This window comes from Mesocricetus auratus, unplaced genomic scaffold, assembly GCF_017639785.1.
Source record: "Mesocricetus auratus isolate SY011 unplaced genomic scaffold, BCM_Maur_2.0 Super-Scaffold_100007, whole genome shotgun sequence".
NCBI classification, from domain to species: domain Eukaryota; kingdom Metazoa; phylum Chordata; class Mammalia; order Rodentia; family Cricetidae; genus Mesocricetus; species Mesocricetus auratus.
The window spans coordinates 97,738,563-97,756,302 of NW_024429191.1; the positions used below are offsets into that span (position 1 = coordinate 97,738,563).

Genomic DNA, 17,740 nt, shown 5'->3' on the forward strand with positions numbered 1-17,740 from the left:
AGATCACAGTAAATTACAAAGGCTCCCACCCTTGGGCCTCCTCTCTGCAGCTTGCATATATGGCCTGGAGGCAGATAAGACTTGACTCCACCTGCGGGTGCATAGCTGCAACACACAGGCCTCCCCAGAACATTCCTGACAGACAGCAGTGCCTCCTCGTAGGCAGAACTTTGGACAGTGAGCCCAATTGTACGCTTTGTATGGAAGAAACAAAAATGGGCAAGTATGCAGTTATACACTGATTCATGTGCTGCAGCCAATGGTTTGTCTGGATGGCTGGCTCCTTGGAAGGACTATAGTTAGAATACTGGTGAGGAATTGTGTGGGCAGAGCTCTCCAAATGGGCAAAGGGTGTGAAGATCTTTATGTCACAAGTAAACCCTCACCAAAAGGTGACCTCAGCTGAGGACTTCAGTAATCAGGTAGACCAGATGACCTGTTCTGTCCACAGTAAAGAATCTCCATCCTTCTTCTCATCCTCTTTCTTCAGTTACCCCTATAATTGCCCAATGGATTCATGGACAACATGGCCATGGTAGCAGGGATGGAGATTATGCATGGACTTCTCACCTAGCAAGACTAACCTGGCTGTGGCTACTGCTGAGTGCCCAGTCTCCCAGCAGCAAAACCAACACTGAGCCCCAGTATAGTATCATTCTCTGGATGACCAGCCCTGTGTAGCCCTGAGACATGGTGGCAGGCTGACTACAATGATTCACTGCCATCAAGGAAGGGAGGGGCATCGTGATATCCTTATTAGAACAGACACTTATTTGGCTATGGATTTGCTTTTCCCTGCATATAAAACTTCTATCAATACTACAGTTTATGGACCACAGAATGCCTCACCCACAGGAATAGTATCCCATGGAGCATTGCTTCTGACTAAGGACTCACTTCATAGCCAAACAAGTACTCAGTGGGCTCATGAGTGTAAGGTTAATGGTGGTACCACAGTCTCATCATCATGAGCAGTTGGCTTAACTGAGCAGTAAAATGGCCTTTTAAATATTAATTTATAGACTAGATAGGTGGTATTAAGTTTCTGGGCTGAATTGAGGGTTTCGTCTAGAAGGCTGAATCTGCTCTGAATTGGAATTCAATAAGTGGTAGTTTCTCCCAAGGCAACGAGTCACCGGGTCCAGGATTAAGTGGTATCACTCACTATCATCTCCAGCAAAAAAAAAATTGTCTCTTGTAGATCAGGCTGGCCTCTACTCACAGAGATCTGCCTGCCTCTGCCTCCTGAATGCTGGGATCAGAGGTGTGGGCCACGACCACCCAGCTCTCCACTTATTTTTGCATGACAGTGACATTACGGTTCCACTGTCAGAATGACATCTTCAAGGTTGCTCAAGACACAGATTTCCAATCATGGAAGAAGTAAATCATACAGCTAAAGCAGAAGTCTGTCAATTGTCACTTCTAATGTCCCCTTCCTTAGAAGCCAATACTTCCTCTTCTCCATCTAAAACCATCACTTTTACCTCCTCTTCCTCTTTCTGGACTTCATCTGCTACCGCCTCTAGCAGGACCTTTCTCACCTGGAGGATGAGATAGAAATCTCTCCAGTGGCAGCAACTGTTAGGGGTCTATATAAAAATTCTCTCTCCCTCTCTTTTTAAAGTAAGCTATCTTTAAGTTAACTGAAAAAATTTTTTTCAAATGTTTCATCCAGTTTTCTAAGTTGTCCTTTGTTTTCTAAATTAACAGAAGTATTGAAATAAGGCACCCTGAGTTTCAGAGAAGGCTCAGTGGTTAAGAGCACTGGTTGCAAGCCAGGCATTGGGAGCCCAGACCTTTAATCCCAGCACTCAGGAGGCAGAGGCAGGCAGATCTCTGTGAGTTCGAGGCCAGCCTGATCTACAAAGCTACACAGAGAAACCCGGTCTCTCAACAAAACAAAACAAACAAAATGAATATGTGTGTGCATATATATACATATATGATGCAAGTGTCTTATTTTTCTTTGTGCTTCTGTGCTTTTTATATATAACATAATATTGATTGACGATATATGACCAAATCTAGATTAAAGTACTAAAGTTATGGATATCAGAAGAATGAGCATTAATTAAAATTTTAGCTGGACAAGGTGGTGCAGGCAATTGGAAGGTTGAAGCAGAATTATAATTATAAATTTGAGGTAAAGTTGGGCTGTAGAGAAAGGCCTCTGTCTCTCTGTGTGTCTGTGTCTCTCTCTCTGTCTCTCTGTGTGTCTGTGTCTGTCTCTCTCTGTCTCTGTCTGTCTGTCTGTCTGTCTGTCTCTCTCTCTCTCTCTCTCCCTTTTTCTTGCAGCCCTATAGACCAGGCTGGCCTCAAACTCACAGAGATATGCCTGCCTCTCCCTCCCACTTGACTGCAAGGCCTTATCTTGAAAACAGGTAAACATTTGTTTCCTTCCATACTTGGGAAGAATAGTGCATTTGTTGTTATATTCAGAACTGTTGTCCCATGTTCAGTGGAAGGAAAACCTTCTTAGTGTCTTTACTTGGAGGTTAGGTGAGCTTTATAATGATGGGGAGATGTGCAAAGGGGCTACGTTGACAAGGGGAGATTGTGATGGTTAGCTTTATGGGTCGACTTTACTGTCCTAAAGGCTTCCCAGCTAGTTGGCAAACAATTATTCCTGGGTATGTATGTCTATGAGCAATTTTCCAAACAAGGTGAACATCTGCATCAGTGGACTGAGTAAAGAAGACCCAGTCTCCCCAGTGTGGGCCATGTCAGCCAATCTGATGAAGACCCAAAAGGACACGAAGGCTCCTTCCTCTCTGCCTGAGTCCTGACTTCCCCATCTCCTGCCCTTACAGGGTGGGGCTCCAGGTTCTTGGGCCTTTGGGTTCAGATATAATCAAGTTCCAGGTTCTCCAGCCTACGGGGTAGATTGTGGGGTGGCCCCCAAGACCTCAAAGGTTAATTCACATGGTAGAGATGCATGTTTATGCATCTCCGTTTCCCTGGAGACTTCTCACTGGTACATGAGAGAAGAGCACACTGGCAGGGACTTCCCGGGAAGATGTAGACACACACATGTCTCACAGTATCCGACAGATCCCAGAGTGGAAGTCAAAGTCCAATGACTCAACTTCTCCTGGGATAATATACCCAATGAACCCGTCACCATTCAGATTTCAAACTAGTTGGTAAGGAATGCCCCTAAGTAAGAATCAACCCCCAACGATGCTCTACCTGTCTTTGAAGAGCAAGTTCACCATCGAGTTCCCTCAATTTTCTTTCTAGCTTCCACTTCAGATTTTCATACTGCTCCTGCTGATGGTCGACTTCACTCTTCTTGTCACTGTGCAATCAGACATAGTAGTCAGAGAGCCATACTGAATGCTCGTATGTATGCATATGCATACACCGAATACATAACACTGCAGGGTGATGGGGAAAGTCATTCTGTGTATATGTTTATCTTATTGGTTGATAAATAAAGCACTGTTGGCAAATAGGGAAGCAAGATAGGTGGGACTAGGAGAGGTGGAGGATTCTGGGAAACGGAGGCACAGTCAGTCACCAAGTAGGACGCCAGAGGATTGAGAGGTCTGGACCCTTTCTCCAGTAAGAGAAGACCACATGGTAATACTCAGATTAGCAGTTATGGGTTGATAATTAAGTCAGAGCTAGCTAATAAGAAACCATAGCCAAAGGCCAACAGCTTTATAATTAATATAGTGTCCCGTGTGTTATTTGGGGGCTAAAGTAGCAACGGGACCCAGGCAGGAATCCTGAAATAGCAGGGTGCTCTTCACATGGAGTTGGTAACTCGCTTTTGCAGGGATCCTTATAACAGGCCTTCAAGAAGGAGAACTTCTGCTTGCCCTGAACCTGCCTGCCACCCCTAAACGGAGTGACTAACTGTGCAGGAGACAACACAACATAGAATCCCAAATTGATGGACTAACAAGAACCAGGAAAAGGACCAGGCATGGGGGTGCACACCTTTAATCCCAGCACTCAGGAGGAAGCATCAGGCCGATCTCTTTGAGTTCAAGGCCAACCTGGTCTACATAGTGAATTCCAGGATAGCCAGGGCTACATAGTGAGACCCTGGGGGAAAGAGGAGAGAGAGCTCATCATCAAACGATGCCAACATTTAGAAAAACAAATAAAAACAGAAAAATCTCAACAAAGAAAGAGATACAACAAACAATCAACAGAAACTTGATAACTAACTACTCAGGTCACAACCCCCAATGCCTTTAATCACTTGGGAGGCACTTGGGAGGCAGAGACAGGCAGATCTTTGTGAGTTCAAGGTCAGCCTGGTCTATACAGTGAGGCCCTATCTCAAAACAACAACAAGATTTTTTTTTTTTTTTGGTTTTTCGAGACAGGGTTTCTCTGTGTAGTTTTTGGAGGCTGTCCTGGCACTCGCTCTGTAGACCAGGCTGGCCTGGAACTCACAGAGATCTGCCTGCCTCTGCCTCCCGAGTGCTGGGATTAAAGGCGTGAGCCACCAACGCCCGGCTACAACAACAAGATTTAAGAAATACAATAACCTAAACAAAAGACTCACAACCTGGGCATGATGTCACAGTAATTTGACAAAGGGGGGGAACTTGTGAGCTTGACACAGACATTAGACATTATATGACTGAGCAGAGAGAAAATAAACTAAAAATAAAACGAACAAATGGAGCCCTGAGGATTTGTGGGACAGTAACAACGGACACTTATTATGCCCTTGGGGTTTCAGGACAGGAGGAAAGAGCAGGGACGGACAAAGGACGTGCGCATGACTGAAAGGTCTCAGGTTTGGAGAAGAGGGGGATAGGCAAAAGAGTCACAAAAAGACAGAAAGCAGCTCTGAGCTGTGAGCAGACCTCTGTGAAGTCTTCCAGATCCAGTGACTGGCTGTGGATCGCAGGTGCTGCAGGACATTTACTATAGACCTCCACGTCTGACACAACACCTCTGGGAACGCTGGGTGAAACTTGCGGAATGTATTGCTAAAACTCAGCAGACCAGTAGCTCCCATCCAACTCTAAAGCTAAGAATGTGAGCAGATAACATCTGGCGTGCTGGGGCTGGAGGCAGAATAGATGGATCCCTGTGAGTTTGTGGCCAGCCTGGTCCACAGAGTGAGTTCTAGGGCAGCCAGGACTATATAGTGAGATCTTAGCTAAAAACAAACAAACAAAAAAACAAAGAAATCTTGGGCTGAGATCTAAAGAAAGGATTATAATATCATGAAGAGCCCAGTGAAACATATGCATCACTCACTGGGAACCAGAAAAATAATCTGTAGGGGTAAACAGTTTTTTAAAATAGTAGCTCAAAAATTATATTCCAAGTGTCTCATTTGTTCCACACATAATCCTGGGAAACTGCTTCATGGATCACAGGGACATTTCATTTTACTGAGTAGGCCCAGGGTGAGGGTACAGTGAGAGTGGGTGACACCTAGCCTGTTGGAAGAAGGATCCAGGACCTTGATGTCTGTGATGCTCACCTGTGGATACGCTCCAGCTCCAAGTGATGCTCTTGCAGCATTAGCTGGTGCTGACGTTGCAACTCCTCCACGCGCCTGGTCTCTCTGGTGAGCGCCTGCTTCAGCTTGGCCACCTCTATCTTGAGCTCGCTGGCCTCTGCTTGCTGGGCCTCCTCACGCCTGCGGGCCTGGGTGAATTCAGCATCGTAGCGCTCCAGTTCACGGTCCCGCTCCTCCAGCACCTGAAGGTTGTAAACAAAGTCTTCCTGCAAGCGCTGCAGCTTCCCCTGTGTCTCCTCCAGATGTTTCCGAGTAGTCTGGAGAGCTGTCTCTTGCAGGCGGGCACGGTGGGCTTGCAGTGCTCGCCACTCCTCCTCCTTCTGAGCCAGCAGCTCACCCAGTTCCCGCTCGGAGCAGGGTGGCAGCATGGTGGCAGCTGCAACAAGGAGAAGGCAGAAAGTGGCACACCATTAGGGACTCTAAATTTCCTTCCCCCGTGTCCACCTCTGGTTCCCTAGCCATGGTAAGCATGGTCGCTCTCTGGTGCTGATGTCAGAGCCAAGAGGTGGCCCCAAGCCCAAGACCTCCAGGGCTCACCTGTCCCTCATCATGGGCTGCTTCCTCCTGAACTTCACTCTACAGCAGGAGAACCAGGGGCTGTAAATCCAGGGAAAGCAGAGGAAGGGAAGATGGGAACTGTGATTCGAACATCTCCAAGAGCTACGTTCTGCCGAACAGTTTCGTGTGGCTCTTACTCCATGTGCATGTTAGAAATTTAAGGCAGATAAGAAGCTAAGCCAGACTGAAGCCGGACCTGATTCTTTCCACCAGTCTACCCCTGTAGCCAGGACTCAGCCTCCTGGAAGATTTACCTCACGACGAGCTCCTTTGTTCTTTTACTTCTAAGCTACCATGGACTGGTATTTTTGTAAATAACAGAAATAAGAAAAAAGATTACTAAAGTTAGAAAACAAAATACAATGTACTCTAGTCCAATGGCTTTGAGATGGAGTTTTGCCAGGGTGGCAGGCCCTGCTTTGCCTCCTGAGAGCGAGGGTAATAGGTATGTGCCACTGTGCCTGGATAAAAATCTTATTTTTTAAAAACATGAGAGCCAACATTATAAAACTATTTTTTCAAATAGGTAGTAAGTCTTTAAAGACCTCCTACTGGGGGACTGGGGACTGACCCCACAGGGCAGAGACTACAGTGGCCACAAGCACACTGCAAGACCCAGGGGAGGGGTTCTTCTCTGTGCACGAAGCCATTTATCTTGGGGCTTCTGATTTCATCCATATGGTCAATCCGAGGCTACTCCCCAGGAAGTACATCAGGCCAGCAATGAGCCGAGGGTGTGCCAAGCCACAAGAGCTCCTGCCACCTTTTGGGGGCAATGATGTCTGAATGTCACCCTCCTCTAATAGTGCTTTCCCGAGGCACACGAAGGCATCTGGCAGTTGCATTTGTATTATCACTGTCACCCCAAAGAAGGCAGCAGTCTGACTCTCTCTGCCAGTCTGTCTCCTTTAGAAAGAAAAAAAAAAAAAAAGCACTGTCCCAGGACACCTTGACTTGCTTGTTCTGTGTATATTCAACAGAGAAGATGAAAAGTGACACCCAACACATTGATAGAGAGCCCACAGTGAAGATGATGTAGGTTGTCTCACCTCTACTCAAATCGACAATAAGCAAGCAACCACAGACATAAAACTCAGTAACAGAGCTGGGCAGTGGCAGCTCATGCCTTTAATCCCAGCACTCGGGAGGCAGAGGCAGGCAGATTTCTATGAGTTCCAGATCAGCCTGGTCTACAAGAGCGAGTTCCAGGGTAGCCTCCAAAGCCACAGAGAAACCCTGTCTCAAACAAACAAACAAACAAACAAAAATAACATGGGTAGGAGGGCTACAGGGGTTTGCTTTTGTGTGCTGTATGTGTGCATGGAGGGGAGGGCATGGTGTATGTGTGGAGGGTGTGGCATGCTATGTGTTGTCTGTAGTGTATGTGTCTGTGTGTGGTGCTGTGAAGATATGTGAGTATATTATAGCATGGTGTGTGTGTTGTGTGTGATGTAATGTAGGTGAGTGAGTTCACGTGAGTTAGGGTGTATTATGTTACATCAACTTCAGAGTTCCTAAGCCAGTAGCTGCTCTTTATATAAGCAAGAATACTACTTAGGGAAAAGTTCATTCATGAATTACTGATAACAAGAATTAGTTACGGTCAGGCTGGAGAGATGGCTCAGTACTTAAGAGCACTGGCTGCTCTTGCAGAGGGCCTGGTTCCTTTCCCAGCATCCACATGGCAGCTCACAAGCATTTGTAACTCCAGTTCCAGGGCCTTGATGCTTTCCTCTAGAGTCCATAGGCTCCTTCGTATATATGGTTCCACAAGCACACACACAGACATAAGATAAATAAAGATTTTTTTTTGGTTTTTCGAGACAGGGTTTTTCTGTGGCTTTGGAGGATGTCCTGGAACTCCATTGGTAGAACAGGCTGGTCTCGAATTTACAGAGATCCGCCTGCCTCTGCCTCCCGAGTGCTGGGATTAAAGGCGTGCGCCACCAACGCCCGGCTAATAAATAAAGATTTAAATTACAGTCCAAATCATCAGGACTAAAGCAACAAGGGTGCGTTTCACAGGCAATAATGGGTGTTCCATTGGACAGAGGGCACGGCTTTGTGGAAGGTCTGCCTGTAAGTTCCAAATCACCTAGAACAGGGCCTGGCAGGTGCTCTGTAATGGACCAGGTAGTATCTGCCAGGGGCTTTGGGTCACACTAAGTGCTCAGTGATTGGTTGGTTTTCTGCTCAGGGTCAGGGGCAGATTTGACTCTGGTTTCAGGACCAAAATGTGTTATCTTTCGCTGGTCCATTTTAGCCTTCTGGCTCTAATTTTAAAAGGGCCAGGATGTATTTCTTTCACTGGCTCTAATTCTAGGGACAAAGTGTGTTTCTTTGGCACTGGTTTCAGAGTCAGGGAGCATTTCTTTGGTTCTGGTTGCAGGGCCAAAGTGTGTTTCTTTTTGGTTCTGCTCAGGGTGTGTTTCTTTGGCTGGACCCATTTCCCTTACATGCTTTCTTTTATAAGAGTTGCCTTGGAGTTCGAGGCCAGGCTGGACCGACAGCCTCCAAAACAATACAGAGAAACCCTGTCTTGTAAAAAACAAAACAAAACAGCAAAAAAAAAAAAAAAAAAAAAAAAGAGTTTCCTTGGTCATGGTGTCTCTTCATAGCAATAGAACAATGACTAAGACAATGGGCTTATATTGGACTATTTCTGAAGACAAGGAGTAAATTCCTGCCTGGTACTCATGGAGGAGTTTCATAAAGGATTCCAGGATATGGGTGGAAGGACAGTGACCTTTGAGGTCTGACCTGTGGGGACGTCAATGATCTCCATCTCTTCATGACAAGTCCCAGGCCTGTACCACCCTCAATCCCTTGGAGCTGCTGAGTCTTCTTCACCTGCTATCTTCATGGAGGACTGGCCTGTACCCAGGCAGGAGCCCTGGAGAATAGATTCTGTGCCTGTTTTCTGCGGCTCTCCCAGGGCCACAGATGCCAGAGCAGTGGCTGAAACCTACTCTGATCCTGGTTCTAAATAAAGACCTTTGGAAACTGGATCCTGGTTTAGCCTGAAAGGTCTGAATGGTTTGATTTGGCTAACTGGTGATTCCTTTTCTCCACCCAACATAGCAAGAATAAAACAAGGTTGGGTGGTGGTGGTGCACTCTTTTTTTTCTTTTTCTTTCTTCCTTTCTTTCTTTTGTTCTTTCTTTCTTTTTTTCGTTTCTTTCTTTCTTTCTTTTTTTTTTTTTTTTTTTTTTTTTGCTTTTCGAGACAGGGTTTCTCTGTATTGTTTTAGAGCCTGTCCTGGAACTCACTCTGTAGACTAGGCTGGCCTCGAACTCACAGAGATCTGCCTGCCTCTGCCTCCCGAGTATTGGGATTAAAGGCGTGCACCACCAACGCCTGGCTGGTGGTGGACTCCTTAAAGGACCCAGGACCCAGGAAGCAGAGGCAAACGGATCTGGGAGTTTGAGGGCAGCCTGGTCTACAGAGTGAGTTTCAGAGAAACAGTGTTTCCAAAACCCAAAACTAACCAAACAAACGAAAGAATAAAACGTGAAATTAAATGGAAAAAAAATCAGAAAGTTTTCACTCATGTATGCTAAAATTAGTAACTGAAAATATGGATAGAAGCAAGACTTTTACACAGTCAAGCACCCCCCCAAAAGGTATTTATTATTTACAACGGGAAAATATTAACCTAACTTTATTTATTTAGTTAGGTTTTGGGGGGACAGGGTCTCTACTTAGCCATGCCTGTCCTGGAACAATGCAGACCAGACTGGCTTCAAACTCAGGGATCTGCCTGCCTCTGCATCCTAAATGCTGGGATTAAAGGCATGGGCCACCATGGCCTGCAGAAAATAGTAACTTTATGACAGTCATTTGACAGACACCGCTGTCTTTTGGGAGGCACGAGGGCAGAATGAGTAACTCAACCATGTTAAATATCGGGCCAACCCAGGATGAGATGAAATCTACAAAATAACGGACTTATGAAGCCAACGAGGGGCTGAGGCGCTGTTCCAGGCAGCAGCGCAGTGAAAACACTGCGGTCATGTGCTGATTTGAGTAAGCCCTGCATCCAGTGCTGCTACCTGCCTCTCGATGATCGCCTGTGGCTACTTTACGAGGTAGGCGTTTGGGGGAGTCTGGGTCAAAGCTACATGGTAGCCGGAACCTGATGCGATTTCCATGCTACTCACCGCGTGCACCACCCCGCAGGACCCAGAGAAATCCGCTTCGCCTCCCAGCGGGCGCGCGACCAAGCCCGCTCTTGGGTCTCCAGGATTCCGAACTCCAGCACTCGACTGCCGCACCTACAGCGCGGGCCACGTTACCATAGTGACTGGAGTCCGTGGCCTGGGTCCGGGTGCACTCCGAGCATCCCTCCGGTCCCTCCGTGCAGAAACAGGAACCCCAACACAGAGTTCCGACCCCGCACGGTCCTCTCTGGTATTAAATGAGGTTTGATGTCCTGTGGGACTCCCTGAGTAGTGTGCAAAAGCCAGTGAGCAAGGGCCTGCACCTGTGGCGCTCTGTGTCCTCCCCCCACGGTGGCCTGAGGGTCCCCAGGGTGCCTATCTTGTAGCCCCCAAAGGGCTAACTTCATCTTACGCAAAGAGGCGCCGGCAGGCAGAGGGACTGGGAGCTCAGGTGGAGAGCCTGCGAGTCGGGCGTGGGGAGTTATTCCGTGGACGCAGATCTTTCCTGCATTGCGCTGGTGTAGACACTCACTTGGGACTATGACAAGGGTGCCCTGGACTGCACATTGCAAGGTTGGAGGGAGGTTGCACCAGGAGCCGATCACCAGGCAGTTGGGGTCTAAGTGAAGGAGTTGGTCCTACTTCCAGAGCCCTGGGTGAGGAGGGGCCACATTGAGTCCTCTCCAGGGTTTGCCCTGATACCTCATGCATCAAAAGGTGAACGTTTCCGCAGGACTCCAACTTTCATGGAGCTTCGCGCGGTTGGACTAAAAAGAGTTGAATGGAGTAAGGCGGGTTACTGGGAAGGGCCTGCATTAGCCCCACATCAGGCTTGCGTCTGTTGCAGGCTTAACTCTGTTTCTGTCTTAGCTAGTCATTTAAATCCTTGGGTTATCTGAGGGCCAAGGAGATGGCTCAGTGGATGGGTGAGCCTGATGGCCAGAGTTGCTCTTTGTGACCTACATAGTGGAAGGAGAGAACCAATTCTCGTGAGTTTTTCTCTGACCTCCACATGTTGTAGTGTGCATACACACACACACACACACACACACACACACACACACACACATGAATGGTATTCTGATCTCCTTTCCCAAAGAGGTAAACTGTGTGGCCTAGCCCTGGGTCAGAAGCCAGCATTGACTCACACATCTCAACCAGCACAATTCCTAGGGGATGGGGAGTGTCTGGGAATCCCCTGCTCCATGAGGGCAGCATCCAGAGGTCTAGTGTCATTCCTACTTTCCTGCCCTACATTCTGTAGTCTTCCTCCACCCCACCCCCACCCCGTCAGTCTTTTCCTTGTACTCACTGCCCCCACTTCCTGATAGCATACACTTGGTGCTTGACCTGAACCCTTCCCCAGACAGCTTGCCTACCCTTTGTCCTTCTGCTGCTGTCTCCTCAGTCACACCTGAATCTCTTGGACCCCCTGAGTGCCTTTTGTTCTATTAGAATGTGACAAAGGACCAGCTGTCAGTTCTTTGGTACCTAACTCAGAGCCCCTGCCCTAGGTGTGGGGCCCAAGATGCAGACCCAAGCCAGACATATCCACAAATGTGCTCACACTCTTGTTTCTGCCTTACCCAGTCATATTCCTGGGAGCTTCCCAAGGTGACCGGGGGAACTGGGCCCCAGTGTACATGAAAAACTAAGCTGAGTTTTCTCAAAGTAGGGCTAGACGACCCACAAGGAATCCAGAACTCGTGGCATCTGAGTCCCCCAAGCACTGAAAAGTGAGGGTCTGTAAACGTCTTGTGTTATGGATGGAGGCGGCTTCCCCAGAATCTGTATCTTAAATTCCTATTCCACAAAGCAGCTGCATTGGGAAGTTAAGGCTTTAAGGAGATAATTATTGATAATTGAGGCCATCAGGGCAGGACCCTAGTCCCACAGGGCAGGCATCCCTTATAAGAAGAGAAAGAGACACACTGAGTACATTGAAAGGCCAAATGAGGACATAGGAGGAAGGAGCTGTCTGCAGGCTGAAGAGAGAGGCCAGAAAAAACCATCCCTGCTTGGCTTCCTGACCTCAGCCATTCATCTCCAGAAATGAGAGAAAGGAGCGTCTGTGTGAAGCTCCAATAATTTTGGCATTTAGGATGGTAGCCAAAGCAAAATCGCCACATCATAGGAAAATGTGCTTGGAACTGTGACTGGGTAAACAAGGTGTCATGGTGGCTACAGTCACCCTTCCAGCTAAGCCGCATGCCCCGGTACCTAAGAACAGAAGTAAGGGTGCCACCCAGGTCTGGAAGCTGTGGTAGTGTCTCAGACACCCCTTACATCCCAAGATTCCTTCCAATACCACCTGAGGGTGCTGGCTCATATTATCAGACCCTGCAGCCTCCCAGATGGCCACACCCCAGTCCTTCAGCATTTCCTTCTTGACACCTCCAGGCTGAAGGAGGCCCTCCCCTGAGCCCTCTTGCACTCCATACACCCCCATGCCTCCACCCCCAATCCCCACCCACCCCACCACCACCCACCCCATCCCCCAAGCACCCACCCTCGCCAAACCCTAGATGGCTAAGGATGTGCCATTTACCCCACTTCCTTGGAGGACAATTCAGGTGGGTGAAAGACAGACCAATTGACATGTGAAAAGAGACTAAACTTACCTCTCACCAATCTGGGGAGAACAGGTTGCTGGCAGGGGCACACCCACACCAGAGGCTCAAAGGGGAAGATCGTCCTTGTGTCCTTTAGCTGCTACTGGTGGCAGCCATCCTTGGCATCCTTGACCGCAGGTGCAGCAGTGGTCATGGGGCTTTCCACACTATGCCTCTCTCCACATACCCCTCTGCTTAGGACAGCAGTCTTATTGGATCAGGATGCACTCATGACAGTGTAACCCACCTTAACCAATGGCATCTTTAGCGATCTTGTTTCCCAGTAAGGCCACATTTCAGGCACAGGTGTCCAGGACTGTCTTTTGGGGGGGACCAGCATGTATCCCCACTATAGACTTTTTTGCTGGGCCTGTGCTGAGCTCCAGTGGCCACTCTTGCAGTGATCCTTGCTACAAATGTAGAGGAGCGACTAAGGCTAAGGGGGTAGCACTTTATGCCATAGTGGAATGGTGCAGCTGCCACCCCACCCTGCCCACGACTTTGTGCGCAGCCCAAGCCTCTGTCCAGTTATGGACAGAGGTCAACTGTCCTCTTAGACAGCCTGGCATCAGTGGTACCACACCACCCCAGTGCAGATGCATGGATTCCAGGGTGGGATGGATAAGGAAGAGCAGGCGGGCTGAAGGGCTAGGGCTGGGCCAGAACTCTGGGATGCCAGAACACGGGCTGACTTGGTGGATGCTTACTGATCACCGAGTGAGCAGCCTAACTCAGTAACTGGGCAGCCTCCTAGGACAAGGCCCTGGGGATGAAAGCAGCACCAGAGCTGCCAAGGACTCTGGGTTCCGGCCACCCACATCTTGGGAGTCCTTCCTTTGACTTGTGGCCATAGGCCAACATTGTCATGGTGCCTACCTCCAACACACACACAAACACACACACACACACACACACACACACACACACACACACATGCAAACAGAGACGGGGGAGGGGGAGGGAGGGAGGAAGAGAGAGCTGTCTGCTTTAGGACCCTAGGCCTTCTTGGGGTCACAATAGCACAGGGATCTAGCACAGGAAGTAGTGCAGGGCACAGACCTGTGTGGCCTTGAGCAAGTCACTTCCCTTAGGTTCAGGAAATGGCAGCATTAAACTTGCTGGGGTGACTTCTCCATCTGCCAGAGGGCAGGAGGTGAGCTGAGAAATGAAGGAGATGGAAGCCACCTGTTTTTTGTTTGTTTGTTTTTGTTTTTTCGAGACAGGGTTTTCTGTGGCTTTGGAGACTGTCCTGGAACTAGTTCTTGTAGACCAGGCTGGTCTCGAAACTCACAGAGATCTACCTGCCTCTGCCTCCTGAGTGCTAGGATTAAAGGTGAGCGCCACCAACGCCTGGCTGGAGGCCATCTGTTTCTTGAATCTCTGTGTTAGTAACAATGGGTGCAGATATGTGGCCATGTTCCCTACAAGGTCCCTAAGTAGGGAGCCATACTCTCAGCCTGGAGATACCCGGGAATGACCCTTGTCACCTGTTCTCCACAGATGAGGACAGAGGTACAGAGGTATAGGTAAGATTCATTACTAGAGGAAATGTCTATCACCTACCCCTACAGTATGGCAGGACCTGCACAAATGGCCCCTGTCCCTAAGGACCAGAGAATAGAATAAGGCCACCAGGATGGGTGAACTGGCTAGGGACTGAGGCCATAAGAGACGGGGCTTTGGTGGAAAGGACAGCAGGTGGCTAGGAAGGGACAGGCAGCACTGGCCTTGTACAAAGGGAAATGCCAGCTCAGCCGCCGGCCTCCCCTTCAGAAACCTGTGGTCTTCTGCTTCCCTGTGCACTTGGCCTCTGAGATCTCGGTGCTGACTCACAGGGAGGGGTAGCAGTTCCTAGTTCCTGGTGGACTGTTGGGCAGAGTCTCACCCCTCCCTTGACCCGGGGCACGATTCTAGCTAGCATAAAGGCCGCCTACCCCTAAGTTCCCTTGTCCCCTTATCGTGGTCTGACCTCTCTCCTGGAGCCCTTGAGTCTTCCATGATGAAATCCAAGAGCAAGAAACTCTCAGAATAAGGGTAAGAGGTCATGACATCTGCCTCCTTAGTTGGGGGCTATTCCACACTGCGATTCTTTGGTTGCAGTGTAGATATGATAAGCTCTAGGTAGATGGTGGAGGTGAATCAGGCCTCGGTCAATAGGGGAAGAGAAAGTAAGGGACAAGGTGTATTAGCTCTCGGGATCACAAGCCATAAGATGTCCAAACCCGGCTCAGCATGGGAAAAGGAGATAGGCAGGACTAGCTCAGGTAGACCACTATGGAGGCTCCTCGGAGCCAGTGCTAAACACAAGCAAAGCATTCCAGCGGAGAATGGGCTAAAGGCTTATGGGAGGGATGAGGGCTGGCCAGGCTGGGAAGCAGGTCCACCTACTGCTGACCATTTATTCACTCTATCTGGCTGATCCTGGCTCTGAGCCTGGAAGTCCCGTGGGAATTAATATTGGTATGGACAGAAAGTAAGGGAAAGGAGAACCTGAAGGCTGCCTGGCGGGAGAAGAAGCTCTGCTTGGGCTCAGCAGAACCAGGGCTACGTGGACACTCAGAACTGTCAGTGTGAGGGGGTGATCTCCGAGGTCTGTAGGAGTAGATTAAGCAGAGTGGACGGAAAAAGAATGAGGACCAGCCGGACGGTGGTGGCGCACGCCTTTAATCCCAGCACTCGGGAGGCAGAGGCAGGGGGATCTCTGCCTCTGTGAGTTTGAGGCCAGGCTGGACCAACAGCCTCCAAAACAGAGAAACCCTGTCTCGTAAAACCAAAAAAAGAAAAGAAAAGAAAGAGCCCCCCAAACATGGGGTTCAGGAGATGCGGAGAAGGATGAGTGGTCGGTGTGTTTTGGGAGCCAGGCAGAGAATAACCAACACTGCTTGGCAGGGGCTTGGAGCCTCTGAGGTGGTGGTGACGATGACCAAGTGTCTGTCTGTGCAGGGCCGGAGCTGTTACGTGACAGCTATCCCTGCGACTCGTGTTCATAGGCTCCTGTCAGCCGAGGCCGTGTAGCCACGGGCTACTCTCTGGACTCCAGAACAGGTCTTGCCTCAGTCCTCAGTCAGACTCTTGGCCATTGGCCCTGCTCAGGTGGAGCCTGGCTGGTCCCATGACTTCCTAGCTCACCTCATAAGGCAAGACCTGGAAGAGTCACTTCACAGCGGCAGCGCAGCCTGCAGTCTCTGAAGCAGCCTGCACTTTGCAGATGCCACAGAGATAGAGGTCAGGCAGGTGCTGTCCTTAAACCCTTGGGATGTGGAGAAAGATGCCTGGCCTGAGAACAGCCAGGGAGGGGAGGGAGACACAGCCAGTGGGGGCCAGGAGTCCCACGGAGGCTTGTGGTGGCTGTTTTTTGTTGTTGTTGTTGTCAACTTGACTACATCTGGAATTAACTAAAACCCAAGTGGCTGGGTACACACGTGAAGGATTTTTTAAAATATCATCATTATTAAACCATTTGAAATGGGAAGACCCACTCTTTTTTTTTTTTTTTTTTTTTTTGGTGTTTTTCGAGACAGGGTTTCTTTGTATTGTTTTAGAGGCTGTCCTGGAACTCGCTCTGTAGACCAGGCTGGCCTCGAACTCACAGAGATCCGCCTGCCTCTGCCCGAGTGCTGGGATTAAAGGCATGCGCCACCAACACCCGGCTAAGGAAGACCCACTCTTAATCCAGTTTTTTTTTTTTTTGAGGTGGGAAGATAACGTCTTTAATCCGGGCCACACCTTCTGGGGGCAGCGTCTGTAAAGGACATGGAAGAAGGAAGTGTCTGCTCTCTGACCGCTTGCTCTCGCTCTTGCTGGCAAGTCCATTCCTTCACTGGCATCACAGCCTGCTTCTTTGGGATTCTGGAATATGTGGAAGACCAGCTGAGACATCCAGCCTCGTGGACTGAACCACTACTGGATTCTTGGTTCTTCCATCGGCAGACAGCCACTGTCGGACTCGCTGGACCACAGCTTATAAACCGTTCTCAGAAATCATATCAGTTCTGTTCCTCTAGAGAACCCTGAAGAATACAAGGCTGGAAGTGCCACCCCGAGACCTGAAAGGCAGGCATGGACAGAGACAAAAGAGGAGGACGAGGGGCTACAGGTAAAACGGCCCCTCTCACTACACAGCCTGTCTCCTCTCCTTCACATCCCAGGCGTGTCACCCACAGGGAGATCCAGGACCGAGATGGTGCCAAAGAGTGTGGGGGGGGGGAGTCTGAGTGTTCCCTCCAGCTGGAGCAAGGGAGAAAGGATACAAAGAAGATGGAGAGAAACAAGAATGAGAAAGACCACCCGGGGGTCCTGGACCCACAGAGCAAGACAGTTTGTGTCCACAGACTCCCAGGACCAATTCCCTGCCCATCCTCCAGGCCTAAAGACTGAACTGGGGCGGGTGCACCCCTATTCACCAGACCAGCTATCCAGCTGGATTCCAGACAGAGCTGTGACTCTCTGTGGTAGGTATCACTGCAGCTAAAGCCTGGGAAGCACACAGAATTCTGGGTAAGGAGGGGGAGTGGGGGGGGCTCCACCACCCCATAGAAGAGAGGGAAACCCAAGGAGGCCTTCAGCCTTACAGTGAAGCTCCTGCCCGGCATTGCCTACTCCAGCCAAGACACAGAAGGCTGAATAACACTCCTAGTATGTAACAGAGGAAGTCATAGATCTCTGACATAGTGGCACATGTCTTAAATCCCAACACTCTGAAGGCAGAGACAGGCAGAATTCTCTCTGAGCTCGCTGAGGTCAGCCTGGTCTCAGACCAGCCAATGCTATCTAGAGAAACCTTGTCTCAAAAACAAAACAAAACACCAAGTCAGGTGCAATGGCTCATACCTTTAATCCCAGCACTAGGGAGAGTAAAGCAAGAAGGGCGTTAAGTTTGAGACTAGCCTGGGCTACACAGTGAGATCCCA

General features: G+C 49.2%; 1 protein-coding gene across 3 annotated transcripts in view; it reads right to left on the bottom strand.

Annotated features, from left to right (window-relative positions):
- Ccdc57 (coiled-coil domain containing 57) overlaps window positions 1-10,380 on the bottom strand; it is a 99,928-nt gene extending 89,548 nt beyond the window's left edge. Inside the window, exons 1-3 of one of the 3 annotated variants that reach the window (XM_040750210.1) lie at window positions 10,219-10,378; window positions 5,462-5,876; window positions 3,193-3,301 (exon numbers count right to left, since the gene is read on the bottom strand). In XM_040750210.1, coding sequence (XP_040606144.1) covers window positions 3,193-3,301; window positions 5,462-5,868 — 516 coding nt within the window. In that variant the 5' untranslated portion in view covers window positions 5,869-5,876; window positions 10,219-10,378. Of the gene's footprint in view, window positions 1-3,192; window positions 3,302-3,948; window positions 4,011-5,461; window positions 5,877-10,218 lie in introns of those variants that run through there. The other 2 variants (XM_040750212.1, XM_040750213.1) reach the window with 2 other exon arrangements.
- Window positions 10,381-17,740: the final 7,360 nt, after the last annotated feature.